The following is a 17,821-nucleotide window of genomic DNA, read 5'->3' as shown; positions in this document are numbered from 1 at the left end:
AGAGAAATAAAAGAAACCGAATGTCTGCGTGTTTTTATTTTACTTCGTACCGCACCAAGAGAGATGTAATACCGTTTCGCCTGCTTGTTTCCATATCGTTCAGTCACGCGCTCCGACAGCAAAACTATTACTTTCTACCATGTTCCAGCACACGATCATGCTTTGTGATCAGTTTGCGTCTGCCTCATTGTTCGAGTAGCACTGATTTATACCGCTAGCCAGGGGTTCTCATGCACAGCGTGCAAAATCGTGTGCTGCACGAAACGAAACTAATGCAACAGCTTGCATACGACACCGTCAGCGGAAATGTGGCGTGCAGCAAATAAGCAAGAGAGAGGAAAAAAAAAGAAGGCAGAGCCTGTGACATATGCGTCACGCGATCCTCGAGCTCCTGTATGGGAGAACGCAGGAAAGTAATTTCACTACTGGAGGCTGATGGGGCAAGTAGAGAGAGTGCCTATGTTGGCGATGGTGCTCGCCTCCTGAAATCATGGGTTCGCAGCACTGAAATATTTTTGTTTCGGCTATTAATGAACCAATTTGAAAAATTCTTGTGGTAGAACGCTCCCAAGAGGGCACGTAACAACTTCCAGCATATAACTAAAATTTTCTATGTGTCATGGTGACGAGCTCATTAAAGGTTTACGACACAGCTTTTACGTTCTCCATGCGTAACCAATGGACCGTTCTAGACACTACATATACATTTTTACATTTTTGCAATACTGCTTTAGCAGAACACTGGCATGGAAACACGAAAAACAGTGCTCCTGGCGACGTTTGGTGACACAATGCTCAAATGAACCACTTAGGATTGTTATTGCTTCCTATGGCTCTGTACTTGCATCAAACAATGTGAAAGTTTTCATTGTGGCATGAACTCCCTAGTGTCCGACGTTTACCTGCCAGGATGTTTTGCATGACGAAAACATTCTACTACATTCTGGCTTGAACAAGGCATTACAAGAAGTCCCTACAAGCACAGAGATTTGCATTTCGTAGCTGGTATTTCGTAAATATGCAGTAATGTCAAAACACATATGCACCAGCTAAACCTTTCTTGTATTCAACTGCCTTTGGTGTTAACTTTTTGCAAAGCCTGCATGAGAATGCAGGATGTGAAGGTATTAGATTACAGGCACACACCACCAGCAAACCTATTTTCCAAAATTTTCTCATGCATTAAGCTGCTTATTATTTATTGAAGAAATGTTTCGACAAAGGAATGCAAAACAGGTAGAGCACAAATGATTTTTATATTATAGCATACTGGAGCACTGCACCTTTAGCTCCCCACAGAACTGCACAGGATTACAAAGCATTGAAAGGTAAAACAGTGATGCAATATGCATGACTCTGTGCAGCACCAACACATGCGCACAGGTTTCGGGTGCTTCTTAGTGTGTCATGAGAAAAAACACTTGTACTGTACATACAATACATTGCTATTAGAGCTTTTATGCCTATCGTAATTTATGATGAAATTTATCTTCTTTTTTTGTATTTCTGTACATGTATGGTGAAACTGTAATAGTGCAAATGAAACTTGCAAATTATAAGAGGCTTGCTTGTCAAAATCAATTTTTATTATGATTCCCATTAATTACTGTCGAATACTATAGATGTTTGCTTTGTGAAACAATGGTGATGAGGTACACAATAAGCTAGTAATTTTAAAAAACGAATGCTCAGTGAAGTATGCTTATTAAAACCGACTATGTACAACAGGACTGCACACAATGATGCTAGCGTGGATACCTGATGAGCCAGTCTAAACGTCATGTCCCAAATGGGTAAAGCATGTTACTGCTCCTACTTAAAACAAGCCAAAAATGATCAGCATCCAAACAGCAGTCAGATGCAAGCTATAAGCACATATACATTAAAACGAAAAGAGAGGGGGCAAAGAAAAAAAAAGGGGCCGTAAGATGGCCATAAGCAAAATAATTACAAAATAACCTAGAAAGAATGGCACAGATGTGCATGCATGTGTACAAAAGAGCACGCTGCCATGCATGCCATGTCTGTGGCACAGCGAAACCTAAGACAAGAGACTATCACTTGCAGCATAAACAGTTTTGCTCAGTAAAAACAAGCGAGAAGTTTCTCTTCTTATGTACACATGTTGACAATGTAGCAGTAAGTCACGTGCACGCAATGTCATGTGCCGCTGAGGCTTCCGCACTCTTATGTGCAAACACCAAAGCACCATGGCAATGTCACACGGTCGATGTGGGACAGGGCCACAGGTCACACCACTGAGTAGTCTGTTTGCTTGCCGTCGCCCCTCTTGTGTTCGCAAGGTACACCCTAGAACATACGTTGTCATGGCAATGGCAGTCCATCCACGACATTTGCCTCCAGAGGAAGCATGTCGCAGCACTCGGGGGGGGGGCCATGCCGTCGTTCCATGACTTGTCATCCCTGTTCGAAGACTGGAGAGATGGAGGCAGCGGATGCTGCGCAGCTGCCCTCTTAGGTCATATCACAGCACATAGTCTGTCCTTGGGTTTTCTACGGGTACAGCTGCTATCACTTCTTGTTTTTCAGCTGTGAGTACACCCATTCCAGCCCCTGGTATAAGCTGCAAGGAAGCAAGCAGAAGATATCATAACATGACTATCTCCACATAGTTTACAATCACGACTGTTGATAAAAGTAAAGTCTCTGTGCTTGTTCAGAATGCATAACAGAACCATAGCAGAGAAACAAGGAGCAAGGCAATGATCACTGTTCCCCTGCACGTGTCCTATGACGAATTCTGAACTGATGCATAACCAGACTACTACTCTCTGCTAATGCTGTTACGTTCTGTTATTCTAGCTGACTTTCATTAATTTGATGCTGGCCAGACAGACAAAACTGATCGAATTACCCAGCACCACTGCTTCATTTCAACACACCACATTTTCATTTGGCAGTATTTACCTGATTTGTATGCGCCCCGGAATCAAATGCACTCCCAAATTAAATGCTCATCACATTTTTTAACACATAAAAATGTAGCTTGCCTCCAATTCTGGCAGTCACAAATAAGATCAAATCTGTAGAGCAATTAGTAGAGCTTTTTATCACTGTATAGTACCAGGTCGTCGAAACTAAAAGTTTTCAGGTTCGGTTCAGGTTCATAACAGTTCAGAATAAAGAAGAATTAAATGTTCTAAAAAATAATCTTTTTCAGCCTTGCCCACAAATTTATTTCGACGAACAGTAGTTTATTTCTACCCTAATGTGGCACGCGCCGTTGTATGTCTGGTGTCCTTAATATTATGCATGAAATAGCATACACGGTGACCCAAGGCACACAGACATACTGTAATTTGCTTTTGAAGGCCACAGTGCTAAATGCCTTGCAAACAGATTTAATACCATTTAGTTGTGCCGGTAGGCTGCTTTACATGTGTGCACACCTTGCCTGTTGAGGTTTGAGAGTCCAGTGAGGGACTAATATATACAGGCCGATACGATACACACCTGTGTGACACGCATTGCCCTTACAAAGGATGTTGTTTTGTACAGCCTGCAACAGAGTTCTAGCGACACACACATGCAAGTTCCGTTACTTAGAAGGGCTAAAGTTAGACCCTGTCACATGTTTCTTGCTCATGTGTTTGCATTATGCCAGTACACCTCTCCTACTGACGTGTCACAGTCCGGTGGCGAGCGTGCAGACGCCAGTGACAATGGATGCCTACGTCCTAGCCACCTCAAAAGGTACTGAACCATGACGACATACCGGCAAGCAGGACAGTACATGTGTGCTTAGGCATGTTGAAATTATAGACATTCTAGACTATTACTGTTATCTTATTGTTCAGTTATTTGTCGAGTGTAACATATCGTGCCTCTGCAATATAGACTGTGTTGTCTGTACAAAGCACCAAAATGCCGTGTCAGCTTTGAAGGGGCCCTGAGCCACTTTCTATCGAAGTCGAGAAATGGATTTGATGTTAAATTAGACTATTTCAGAAACACTTTGCCACAAAAAGATCTTCAATGCGTTCAGCAGAAGCAAAGTTATTGGCAATCAAACATACTGTTTGTGGTTCTTCTGCTCCATCTTCAATGATTTGCACTGCGAAGGCTACGTCGGTGCGGGGTATGCCGACAACGCTCTGCCTACTGAACATCACCATGGTACACAGTTCAAATTTGATTTTGGATGTTCATGCAGATGCAACGATTTTAGATTAGGGCACCTACAATGCGCCAAACACTGCAGTGCACTCAGCCAATGGACTCGTCGCAACCATGGAACCTATGCTACGTAGCAGACCACAAGCTACATGCAACTGCAGCGTTTGCTTTGTGCACGACAGGGCTAGAGTGCGTGCTGCGCTCATGTGCTCCTGTCTGACTGTGCTATGTGGTATGGACTGGCTTTGTCCTGCACCAGCTTGACAGACAGATAGTAGCCACATACATCTTGTGCATTTTGAAGCGCTCTCATCATGAAGTCTACGTAGGCGTACCCAGGAGCAGCCAGGAGTGAGTGCGCTGGCAAGTGTGCTCGTGGTCTGACTAAGTTTTGTGTGGTTCAAGGTTTCTTTAGTGTTCAAAACTAGTTGAAATTAGCAAGACCCGATGGCTACAACAACAATAAACAGGGCAGTTGTGGCTGAGCGTGAGCAGATGATAGTCGGATTTTTCTGGAAGAACGTAATTATTATTAAAATTCGAAAGGAGATTTCCGTTTACTTCAGCCTGTTCATTAAACTAGGTCAATAAATATGCACAGTAACTGTAGTAAGAAGTGCACTGATGCAAACACCCTCCTTGATTGATGCTACTGGCCAAAAGCAGCCATGTATGGGAATCTTCTATATTATGAAATAAAGTGTCCAGAAAAGAGTGAGAAGCAGGCTTCTGTTTAAAAGAGAGCGTTTAAGAGAAAGGTGACTCTGCACTTCTCTTGCAGGATCCACACACCGCGCACTACAGCAAAATTTGGCTGAGATGTTCCCAGCAGCGTATGCTATGCGTGGATTGTTTTCTTTCAGCAAACTCAAGGGGTGGTTCAGGGCACCTTTGAATGATACTGAGCGGACATCATTTATATCTTATCAAACGTGCTTATCACATTAGGAGTTCTTGAACTAATTTGTAGTTTGGTGCACAGTTGATGGAGAGGAATTATTTCATGGCCATGTCACAGTGCACCCGAAAAGCAGCTAATGAGGCTGTGTTTTCTTCTAGTTACAGTTACATGAACCTACACCGATGGGCCTCGTACCACTCCATGTACCAGTACGAAGTAGAGCAAACTTGTACCACACCGACTTTCTTTCAGTTCTAAATAAACATATTTATTAATTATGCACATAACTGGGCCCATATTCAAAAAAAAAAAGTTTGTGTGCTAGAGACGTTTGTAAGAGCAGCTGCCAACCAGTCGTGATATGAGTGGCCAGCCTATGGCAAACATCACTTATGAATTAAAAGCTTCGTGAATTCGGCCCCTGGTTTGTAGATTCAACAGAGGGATTTCCCTCCCTCTTTCAATGTCGTCACATGAAGCATTGCCTCGTCACAAACGACACCAAGCACAACCGAAAAGAATGTCAGGAGTTTCAACGCTATAGGTTTTTTGTGAGTACAGTGCGATTACAACTGCAGCTGAGCCGACCGTGCACAGCATGAAAAAACAGAACAGGTAGTGCTGCAGAAGAATTTGCAAGCACATGCAACACCCTGCTGTATACAGACTGCAGCACATCATCTTCCGCGTGGGCCACTGTTTTATATTCTGCATTTCTATAATATTCCTCAACCATCACAAACACGGTGATGGCCTATGCCTAGGCCGTTGAACCCTCCCATTTTGCCAGTTTGTCCTGCGATGCAAGCGTTTCTTTGGAGTCGCAAAAACTTGTGATGTGACTCTTCTGCAACTACCTTAGCACATGAAATAAATGTTCTTTTGAATAAGCCTGCACCCACCGTGATAGATAGGCCAGTGTTTACGGCGTTGCACTGCTGAGCTCAAGGTGACAGATTCGATGCTGGCCGCATTTTGATAGGGTGTAACGTAAAAATGCTCATGCACATAGATGTAGTTGCATGTTAAAAAACCCCAGGTGATCAACATCTGGAGTCCTGAGAATTTGATTCATTTTTAATTAAAGTCTGAAGGCTGCACGTTGTTACTGCCACCATAAGCAGAAACTTGTTGTGTCGCCATCTTGTGATAACACTGGCGACAGCGCTGGCAATACAGAAAGTGTTACTGTATTCACAAGCAAGGTGCAGCTCTGGGAGCAATGGTTCAGTATGGTGGCAAACCAGTGAACATTAACTTACAGGACACAAGAAGGTGCAGAGCAGTGGTGAACCTCAATAAATTTTATTGACAATTGAGTATGTTTTGTGCATCGCTTAAATAGCACACTGAATGTGTAACTTCACCCTCTTTTCACTCCAAGGAACCGCCCTGATGGCCGCACTAAATATGCCTCGACGCGTACGCCTTTTAACTGCAGATGTCGCTAACGAAAAAACAAATCAAAATGTAAAATAACAAGGAGCAAGAGAACGAAACCAGGAATACGACAAAGAATGCACCAACAAGACATAAGACTTACCCAGTGATTGCAGCCTGTCAGAAATGTAGAAGAAACTACAGCCAGAAAAGGAGTTCAGCTGTCTTTTATGTGTCGGTAGGCTGCAGTCACTTGGGCTTGTTACGTCTATCTGGTTGCCTTCTTTACCAGGTTTCTGGTTTAGTTTTCTTGTTCACTTTGTTCTCTAGTTGTTGCTCTGTTTTCTTATTATCTGTAATAGGCCATACATAAATGTACTGAGATAAAATTTTGGTGTATGTTCAGCGCTTGTGTGCGTTCTGCCAAGTCCTCTGCTAAGCTGATACAAACTGGCTTACCATAATGCGTCTGCAAATTAAAATGCACAAGTCACACTAGGCCAAAGACCATTTGCTGTACCACACAAAGGACTTGGTCATCATTCATAAACAGATACTAAAGGACATTTGGTGGCAGCTTCCAGTTACAATTAAATGCCAGCCCTAAGAATGCAATAATGCAAACAACCTCATGTTTCTGTACACCTGCTGTATTTATTCGATTATAAGGCGAGGGTGCCAGATAGAGGACCCAACAATAAATGAATTAAGTATGCATTCTAATAAAGGGTGATACAGAGTAGCCGCCGAATTAGTCAAACTCGGCAGGGATTGCCCAACATAACCAATAATCAGAAGCTCCCGGAATAAGCAGACTAATCGGTGCGGGTTATTTGTGGATTTTGCCTTGAGGTGCAACTTCACGGCAATGCAAACTTCACCTTACGATATGGCTTTACAGCAGCACAAGCGGCGTTGCAACGAAGCCACACCATAAGGTGAAATTCGCACTGCCATGAAACTGCTGTTCCACTGGAGCCATATGAGAAAGTCTGCTTTGCAGCAATGGCCAAATGAATTGTGTAAATTGCCTCTTGAAGTCAGCATCTGTTATTGAGGTTCAAACACTGACAACACTTTGTTGAGTAACACTCATTCCCCACTTCTGCCCGACAGCGGCACCATAACATTTGCTGCCCAGATGGCCTCTAGAAAAATATGTCCCTATACCCATACATTCGTTTTTATAAGGTTTGTTTCCTAATGTGTTAAATGAGCCGCTCCAGAAATCTCTGGCTAACCCTGCCCAATTTTCGTCAAAAGGACACATTTTTCCTTGGAGCCTAATACAAAGGATTCATCAACATTGGAGGCAACACCAACTTCCCTTGTTCGGTTATCCAAATCACATATTCAAAGTTTAGCGCAAGAGCCTTGCAAATATATGTATCACAACTATTTGCACAAGTAGCTAGTGTGAAGAATCCCATTCACGACAACCAGCTGCGCCAAAGTTAATGCTATATTTACCTTTCACCACACTTCAGAAAATAATCTCTCAGGCCACACTACGGTTGCCAACTCTCGAGTGGACCAAGCCTCGACAGGAAGGGGAGGGGAAGGCAGCAGCTGGCGACGATTGATCCTGTCAGTGATAGGAGCCGCCAGTCCGTATGTGCAACGAAGTTTCACAATTTCTTTTGACCTATCATGTTGCAATTAAAAACAAGAAAGATGCTTCATCTTGTCTTGTCCGTCCTCGTTTTCTGTTCCCGCCGTTGAATTCAGTAAGAAAGGTGCAGTAGTTGCCTGGCTAACACGACTACCTATACATATAGAGGTACTGTGAATAATAAGGGCCAACGACAAAAGTAAAAGCATGACAAAACGGTTACTGCCATTAAGTTAGTTATAATGCAACAGAAGATGAAACAGAGTGTGCAACTGGGCTGTCAGACATTATAAATTATTGATTGTTATCCAGAAGGAAAAACGCAGAAGTTGGGACATTCAGGCTTCCTCACTGGGTCAGGTCAGGACTTGGGATGTTTGGCAACTCTAGTCCACTCAAATGCGTGGTTGATTGCGCATGCTGGCATGAGATTTTAGAAACCTTGGTACTGTGCACTATATTTGCAACTCACATAGTCAAGAACTCAGCACCTTTACAACCAGCTCACATCGATTTCAATGAAGCCCTCACAGCTTTTCTCTATACCCTGGCTCAGTCAATTACTTCACTGAGATACACACATAACCACCTAAATTAAATCTCGCATTTCCTTGTGCCCTGTAGGGAACCAGCGCTGGCCAGGAGGCGCTACGGCAGTTTGAGTGCGCAATTAACGCCAAAAATGACAGAACATTTTGAACGATAACAAATGCACACCCTGTATCAAGGCTTGCTTACGCCCAATGCATCTAGCCAAGCTCTCTTTGTGGCCATGCACATTCCGAGGAGTGCGTGCACTCCTACGTTCTAGCACGCCGGTGCCCAGTCAGACAAGACACTGGACATGTGTGCCTCAACATTAGCGGTGAATTTGCTGACATGAAATTAAAGCATGTTCTACTAAAAAATGTTTTCTCTGCCTGCTAGGCTGTATCTTATGGTGCTGCTGTAAGGATGCAAAGTTTAAGTGCTGGATGCCCATAAGGAAAAGATGTCATCACTTATATACCCCTCAGTGTTTATGCACACGGCAGGGAGCAGCAAACTACAGCAAAATAACATGAAACTCTCGCATTTTTACTTGGAGATGCAAATGCAGCCTGATCCAAGCTATACTAAGCCAGGGACTGGAAGAAAGCTTGCATCTCAGACATGTGCACAAAACGAAATTGTATTGTATTGTATTGGGTTTTATGGCGCATAAGCAACTAAGGCTATCATGCGCCAAACACATGGTATAATTTATTTCAAAAATTGGGTATCCTCAGCGAAGGTCCTTGTCCGGACTAGGACTCTGAGGAGCCCAACAAACCAAATGAAGACCTCAGCCTTCTTCTCAGGACTGAGAAAATGGGCGAGGTCCATCATAAGATGCGTGAAAAAACTGGGTAATAATTTTTAGAATTAGTAGTTCTGTGATATATTTCTTTTAGGATCGCTGCGTCTTTCAAAAAACTAAAAACAGATGAGGTTCCTACAAGTGGGTTATCTCCTAAAAGTAGACTGGGATGGAAGGGAATGTGCTCATTGTAAAATAAAGTAAAATATTTTTTCGTTAGCCGTTCGAGTTGTGTGCACGAGAATAAAATGTGATTTACAGTGAGTTCATCTCCACATTTCTCACATAAGGGTTTGTCTTGTTTTGTCAGTAGAAAGTTATGTGTTAGGTGTGTGTGTCCGATGCGCAGGCGGCATAAAATTACTTCTATAAAACGTTCCTGACGCCTGCATGATCTCCATTCTCCTATAACAGGTTTTACTAAATGTAGTTTGTTATTTTCTTCGCTATTCCATGTACACTGCCATTTTTCTTTAAGCTTGTTTTTTACTAACTTCATGCAATCTGCATAGGGTATATTTACAGTACTGACATCCTTATGGCAGGCTTGAGCGGCGCACGCGTCAGCTCTTTCGTTGCCTCTAATTCCGTGATGGCTTGGTATCCAACAGAGCTTAATTTCGTGTCCTTGTGTTTGAGCAGTTATTATGTTATGAATTATATTTCCTATTAAAGGTTCCCTTACGTTTCTGGCTTTCAGTACTGTGATTGCACTCAGCAAGTCCGTGTAGATAATGCTCTTTTGAATGTTCATCTCGACTATTTTTGATACAGCCACCGAAATGGCATGACATTCGGCTGAGAAAATTGACGCGCACTGAGGCAACCTGACTACCTTTTCCCATTTATCTTGCACTACAGCACTTCCGACGTAAAGTGATGTTTTAGAACCGTCAGTATAAAATGCTGTGTGTTCTTTGTACTTTTCGTCTAGCGCCAAAAATTCTTGTATTATATGTTCACGTGGAGTTTGCTTTTTATGAAATTGTGTCAGTGTGTAGTCACCTACACTGGGAAAGGTGTGCCAAGGTGGCAGTGGTTCAGGTCTCTGGGCAACATCAGGCAGTGTGTCTAGAATACCTAATTCCTCGCAAATTTCTTCAAATCGGAGAATAAGGGGTCTCATCGCATTCGGTTTGTTGTTAAAAAGCTGCTTAGACGGGCACTTCGTAACTATGGAGTAGCAGAGATGTTTTGGTAGTGAACGGGTTTTTAGGACATATGCACATGTGAGCATGGCTTTTCTATCTGCGAGGGCTGGTTCGTTACATTCGACATATAGGCTGTTTATGGGTGATGTCCTGTATGCCCCACTTGCAAGGCGCAGACCTGAGTTATGAACTGGATCTAATTGCTTCAGGTAGGACGGTCGAGCTGAGTTGTATACTATGCACCCATAATCGAGGCAAGAGCGAACTATACTGCGGTAGATGTGTAAAAGGCAGGTCCTATCAGCCCCCCAGCGTTTATGTGAAAGCACTTTTTAATGATTGGGAGGTTTTCTTCTTCAGGTTCTTTATGTGTGGCAAGAAGGTCAGTTTTCTGTCAAAAGTTATGCCCAGAAACTTGTGTTCACTTTTTACCGGCAATTCCGCTTCATTCAGGTATAGTATAGGATCTGTCTGTAGGCCACGTTTGAGTGAGAAAAGGATGGCCATTGTTTTCTGTGGGGAGAACCGGAAACCATTTCGGTCAGCCCACGTTGAAAGTTTATTTATTGTTAACTGCACTTGTCTTTCGCATGTTGCTATGTTTGTGGACGTGCAAGCTATCTGAAGATCGTCGACATAGATTGAATACATAATTGACCTTGGAATTATTTTACTGATTGAATTCATTTTAACAACAAAGAGGGTCGTGCTTAAAACACTCCCTTGGGGCACTCCATTTTCTTGAATGAAAATTCTCGACAGGGTTGAACCGAGGCGTACATGGAATGAACGGTTTGACAGGAAGTCTTTTAGGCAGTTCAGCATCCTGCCACGAATGCCAAGTTCAGCCAAATCATGAAGAATTCCGTACCTCCAGGTTGTGTCATAAGCTTTCCCTAAATCGAAAAAAACAGCAAGGCATTGTTGTTTGTGTATAAAGGCTTCACGGACAGTATTTTCAAGACGAACCAGGTGGTCTGTTGTGGAGCATGCCTTTTTGAAACCGCACTGATGGACATCGAGAAGCTCACGGGCTTCTAGCACGAATGTTAATCTCATATTCACGATACTTTTTAAAGGATTTTGCGAGGCAGCTGGTGAGCGCTATGGGCCTGCAACTACTGGGAGAGGTTGGTGGTTTTTCGGGCTTTAAAAATGGAACGATGATGGCCTTCTTCCAGGCTTCGGGTAGTCTACCTGATACCCAAACCTTATTAAAAAAAAACTTAAGAGTGCCTCCACGGCAGGTTCAGAGAGGTGGGACAGCATTTGATAGCGTATGTACCCACACAAAATATTTCTATGCTTACGGTTCACAGCATTCCTGAATAGAAAATTCAGTGAAGCAAAGCTTCTTCAAACGAAATTGGAACTGGCTGGCACAGCTAAAACTAACCCTTCGCCTGTCAGCGCACAGCAGGCTTGAATCTGCCACCGGTTCTTCTTGATGGAGGTCAGGTTGAGCTGCTCGGAGATCTCTCGCGGTGACATGCAGCCCTTGATGTCCTGCTTGTTGGCGAATATGAGCACTGCTGCCTTGGTCAGGTCCTACAAGCACATAAAGCAGGTGATGAGAGTGAGTGACATGTTAATCTTGAAGAGGACAAATGGAGATGTGACACACTAAAAATACAAAAGAAATTCTTTCCACAAAAGCCTGCCTCTGCATACCTACCAGCCTGTGGACTCAAATTCTCATGGTCACAACACTAGAAGATGGGAGGAGGTAAATAGCAGACATTAAAAAAGAAATATTGCCCTCGGCATGCACTTCTTGCAGGATATATATACAATTTATTGATGATAATCCGCCTTTAGATGCAGCACACAAGCAGCAACAATCTTGGAACAGCATCGTTGGTTACAGTAACTTTTTTAGTGAATTTACTGTAGCTGATTTCACCTCCTTCAGAAAGTGTTTGCTCGAAACACGTACCCCTCTGGTGTCCTTTCACAATCAGAAAGAAGACTCAAGAGTGTGGCCAGACATTCAAGAGCAAAACATTTTCGCGAGCAGAATTAATTCTTCATAATACTTGAAGAACCACTTGCAAAACTGTAGCAATACAGCTAGGTTTAGCGTTGTGCTGAACATCCTTGGACAGTGTTTTTAACTAACTGCATGGATGTGTGACATGATGCTGCAACACAGCAGCTAAGGCAACGCCTGCTGGACAGAAGGAACAGCACCCTGGCAGCTACCAGGCATCTCATAATGCTGCTGTGATGAGTGCTGCCAGTGGTGTTGCAGGCATTGCACCTCAATGGTGCACAAGACGAAACCGAGGGGAAATTGTCCGCATTAGTCAGCACCTTGTGAAATATCAGATAATATTAGCTTGATGTTCCTGCTATGGCCAGCACATGCAGACGGCAGCTCAGTACAAATTCTAGCGTGCTTATAGCGTGTGTTCACGCAACACTGCCCTAGCTCCGCCACCACAGCAACTGTGGGTGGCCCTGATGGTGCATCCACTTCGCTTCGCCACTTTCATAGTCAAATGCACTCCACGCTTGTGCCGTCAGCAGGATAGAACAACGTTGTGGTGGTGGTGCTGATGGCGCACAAGCGACTCGAGCGTCCATATAATTGCTAAAGCAATAAAATTATCCTGACCTCGTGTCCAAGGATCCTCCAAATCAAGTGCCAGAGAGAAGGCGCACCACAAAAAGACTTAAGCTGATCCCTTCGCAAAAACGTGGCTACCATTTATACCTTGCAAAACAAGCAACTTTCTTCTTTTAAGCAAGTACCAAATAGTGCAACAATATGTCCTCTGGAAGCAACGCTTTCCTGAGACATCCCCAAGCTGAGGTGGTTTGTGCTTACTGTGGAAGACAAGGCTAACAGAGAGATGTAGACAATAAGAAAAGAAAAAGAGAGGGATAAATAGACATAGCAATTAACTGGCACTAGTATATATTGTACCTTTGAAGGGCATTGGCCAATGCACTCTTGAGCTGCCACCACCTACATGTGGCTACAACATACACTTCAGCAGCAAATTAGTTCATTTACAGAAAGCACAGCTTTGTTGTGCCAGAAAATAGCCCCCATGTTCAAGATGGGGAAGCAGTGATGCCACTTATAAGATGCTGTAGCAGTTCGCTGTGCCTGTACAGCTTGTGGGAAAGCGTTGCTGAGACTAAGTAAATGTTATTTAGATTTTAAAAAAGGCAGATCGAACTTGACATGACAAAAGTTCTAGCCTAGCAGCTATTGAAGGTTTATTTTACCAGCAAAAAAAAAAAAAAAAAAGAGAGAGAGAGAGAGAAAAAGAAAAAAATAATATCTCCAAAGAAGATCCAGAAATCTCTAGGTAGAACTTTGTAAAATTTCAGTTTCAAATTTAAAATACCATGTTGAGCGTAATTAAATTTTTTAATGCAAATCAATGGTGTAAACAAACACCATAATACATCATAACGAGGTATTTGTACCTTGCATTATATATAAATGTCTGATTTGGTGCAATTTTCCCCCCAGCACACCACTGCACTCAAATTTCTGATAAGGCAACTGAATGTGACTGCACATGCTCCCGAGGTTGAGGATGAGACAACTTGCATGCAAAAAGCCACAAGCACTTCAAAGACAACCCTGCTCATGCAACGTGCACTAAATAAGTGCTTATTCAAATTCCATAATGTTTAAATCAACGAGCATGTCAACTACTACACAAGTGTTTCAAACCAAATGAAAATTTTCAACATCAATTTACTGTTCCACTGATGAAGACTGTCAGCGGGACTTGTTATTAGAGTATTGAATGTCTAATGACAACACTGTAGCCTACATGGAATTTGCCACATGCTCCATTAATTGAATATCAACATAATGACAAGTCAGACTATGACTGCTTATATTAAGACCACATTTTGCAACCTCTGCTATCACTTTAAAAGTTTACGAACAGAATCACCTACTGCTTGGAAAGGCATGTTTTAGACATGCTTGCAGAAAAAACTTCTTTGTAGTCGCACTACTGCTGCTGTCCCCATCCTTAAAATGCTCTGTTGCTGGTGACCAATAACTGGCAACTGATTGCTAAAAAAGGTAACTGATTTGCTGCTACCTCTACTGCTTAAAAATGATTATTGATCACAAGTAATCAATGGCATTGTGTTCATTACTTATAAATTAGGCTAAATTAACAAAACTCAACTGCGCAACAGCAGAGGACATATAAGATTACCTCATGTGAAAGCATCTTCCAGAGCTCCTCTTTCGTCAATGGTAGCCGCTCCCGATCCATGCTGTCCACCACCACTATGAGGAACTGCAGAAGACGAGGAAAGGTAAGCACTTGTTTCAATATGTATAAAAGTGACATGAAATTCAAGAGTGGGCAGGCTAATTTTATGGGTTCTAGGTGCTGCATAGAGCAAGATCCACTGCCATGGCTGGGGATTCTGTACCGCAATCCCACACAGCACAACTTCAAGTTGCAAGCATTTGCAAAAGTCGCCTTTTTATGCTATCTGTGATTCTATTATGAAGCAGTCTCATCCTTCCGATGGAAATAAAATGCTATCATTCTATTGTATAGTACTGTGATAGCGCACCAAGAATGACTGAATTAGTGACACCTCTCACACTAAATACCACAATAATCTTCCCTCAAATAGGCAAACAATGAAGAAGAAGGAAAAAAAAAAGGTGACCGAGGATAACTGCTTTGCTTTTAAGAAGCATAGTCGAAATGTTGTTCAGATATATTTTGTTTCATTTAGGTAAAAAATGCGGCAGCCAGCCTACACATTTCAAGACAATGTTTTATTATTATGTAGGAGACTGGTAAAGCTGTGGGAATAAAAAGTGCAAGGAGATGCACAACAGTGGTATGCTACTAAGTGGCTAATCAATCACAGAAGAAGAGATCTGCAGCGACTCAATTTGTTCAGTATTTGACTATTAAAGTGGACGTAAGTGTTTCACATGTATCAGCATTTCGAGGATGCACATGTGTTTTACACTGCAGCAGCAGATAAAAAATAAGTGTGTGGGAATTTTTGTGAGACATTCAGTCTCTTCTGGCCCTGGCTGCCATCTTCAGTACGAAGGCGTCCCAGAGGGCCAACTTTTAAAAGGACACACTGTAATTGTCTTCTTTCTTTTTCTCATTATCAATTATGACACATAAATGTTTTGTTTCACTGTAATACTGCTTTTCTGTTGTGAAATGACACTTTCTGGACTTACTTCCGCATGGCACACACTGCAGCAAATACCAGGCCAATGAAGCATACATGCATAATTTCTTTGCACCACGGCAGTGCAGCGCAATGTGACGCAAGAGCCGAGTTTTCAGCGGTTACACACCTTTTGTGAGTGTGTTTGTCTGTGTCGAAAGGCATATATTAAGACGCGTATGTATGTATGTATGTATGTATGTATGTATGTATGTATGTATGTGTATATAGATAGATAGATACAGACACACACACACACACACACACACACACACCATACTTATTCGAATCTAAGTAGATAACTTTCCTACAGAGAAGCTGTATATGGCTAGGGGGGGGGGGGGGGGGGGGAATAAACTTTCATTGTAGAAACAGCACTTTATGATGGCCGGGCCTAAGGCTCCTATGAGGGAATGTCGAGGGCTTGCCTCGCTGCCGCCTCACGGGCGTGCTGAGTCGCCCAGGTTTGGTCGTCGAGGGCAGAGCTCGAAAGGCATATTAAGAAGACGCATATGTATGTATGTATGTATGTGTGTATGTGTGTATGTATGTGTGTATGTATGTATGTGTGTGTGTGTGTGTGTGTGTGTGTGTGTATTGATACAAGGCAGAAACAGTTAAACAACGCGCGCAGGTTTGTGCGCCCCCTCATGAGGACAACGGCGTATTGGAGGAAAAGACGACGAAATATTGGCACGTGTTTTTGCCGCACGCACTCGCATCACAGGTGGTCGTTGTCGGCGTCTACAAGAAGAAGACGAGGTGAAGCGACGCTCGAGAGAGAAGAAGAAGACCTTCCTGATCTCCCGTTTAGAACGCGGCAGTGCTTTTTATTTACCCCCAGGGCACAAGTTAGCCCACAATAAATAGTTGTATCTGGACTCCCTTAACTGTCCGTTACAATTCTGGTGGAGGTGCGGGGTAATGATTTCCAGCCCAATTCGAGTTAGAGAAAGCAGCCCGGAACCATGCCATTTCAGACCCAACGAGCTTACGCCTGTCCACGAGCGCACGTGCCGTCGCCTACCTGGTGAGCCGCCCGAGTTTCCTCTTTTGCCGGAGCAGACTATAATAGCAGCAGCAGACAATACTGAAATGACATCGCAGACAGCCTCAACCCGCATCGTTGTTGATCAGCCGCGAACGCCCGAGCCTTTTCACGGCGACACCTTCGAAGACGCCGAGGACTGGTTGGAAGGCTTCGAGCGCATCGCTGACTATAATGGATGGGACGAAAACCGGAAGCTCCGCAACGTTTACTTCGCGTTGCAAGACTGTGCGCGAACATGGTTTCAAAACCACGAAGCTGTCCTCCGGTCGTGGGATGACTTCCGACAGGAGCTGTTGGCCACGTATCCGAGCACAGACCGCCGGGAAAGAGCTGAAGCCATTTTGCAAGCAAGAAGCCAGCGAAACAACGAAAGCGTGGCAATGTATCTCGAAGATATGTCCCGCTTATTCCACCGAGCCGACCCGAGCATGAGTGAGGACAAGAAGCTTCGGCACCTGATGCGCGGTGTGAAGCAGGAGCTTTTTGCTGGTTTGGTTCGCAGCCCTCCACGCACCGTCACCGAATTCCGCTCCGAGGCGATAACTATGGAAAGGACTCTTCAACAGCGTGCGAGACTCTACAACCGCGATATGAACGTCACCTCAATGGATGCGATGTCGGCAATGTTCGGGAACAGCGTCGAGGTCTTAAGAGAACTCGTAAGATCTGTGGTTCAAGAAGAGCTCCAGAGGCAACAGCTGAACAACGGCCCCACAGCGGTCTCTTCATTAGCAGAAGTGGTTCGCGAAGAAGTGAGACAAGCAGTCCGCGAACAGCACCCGTCACGTTATATATATATATATATAGAGAGAGAGAGAGAGAGAGAGAGACACACACACCATACTTTTTCGAATCTAAGTAGATAGCTTTCCTACAGAGAAGCTGTATATGGCTAGGGGGGGGGGGGGGAATAAACTCATTGTAGAACCAGCACTTTATGATGGCCGGGCCTAAGGCTCCCATGAACGTCGAGGGCTTGCCTCGCTGCCGCCTTACGGGCGTGCTGGGTCGCCCAGGTTTGGTTTTCGAGGGTGGAGCTCCGCAGAGCCTCATGCAG

General features: G+C 43.6%; 1 protein-coding gene across 1 annotated transcript in view; it reads right to left on the bottom strand.

The window, feature by feature from the left end:
* Positions 1–1,237: 1,237 nt before the first annotated feature.
* Arl5 (ADP-ribosylation factor-like 5) overlaps positions 1,238–17,821 on the bottom strand; it is a 45,800-nt gene continuing 29,216 nt past the window's right edge. The window contains exons 4-6 of the mRNA XM_050187852.3: positions 14,717–14,800; positions 11,917–12,068; positions 1,238–2,584 (exon numbers count right to left, since the gene is read on the bottom strand). Of these exons, the coding sequence (XP_050043809.1) occupies positions 2,533–2,584; positions 11,917–12,068; positions 14,717–14,800 (288 nt within the window). The 3' untranslated portion in view covers positions 1,238–2,532. The remainder of the gene's footprint in view (positions 2,585–11,916; positions 12,069–14,716; positions 14,801–17,821) is intronic.

Source organism: Dermacentor andersoni, chromosome 2 (genome assembly GCF_023375885.2).
Source record: "Dermacentor andersoni chromosome 2, qqDerAnde1_hic_scaffold, whole genome shotgun sequence".
NCBI lineage: Eukaryota > Metazoa > Arthropoda > Arachnida > Ixodida > Ixodidae > Dermacentor > Dermacentor andersoni.
The sequence above is the reverse complement of the archived record's forward strand: the minus strand, read 5'-3'. Positions and strand labels throughout refer to the sequence as shown.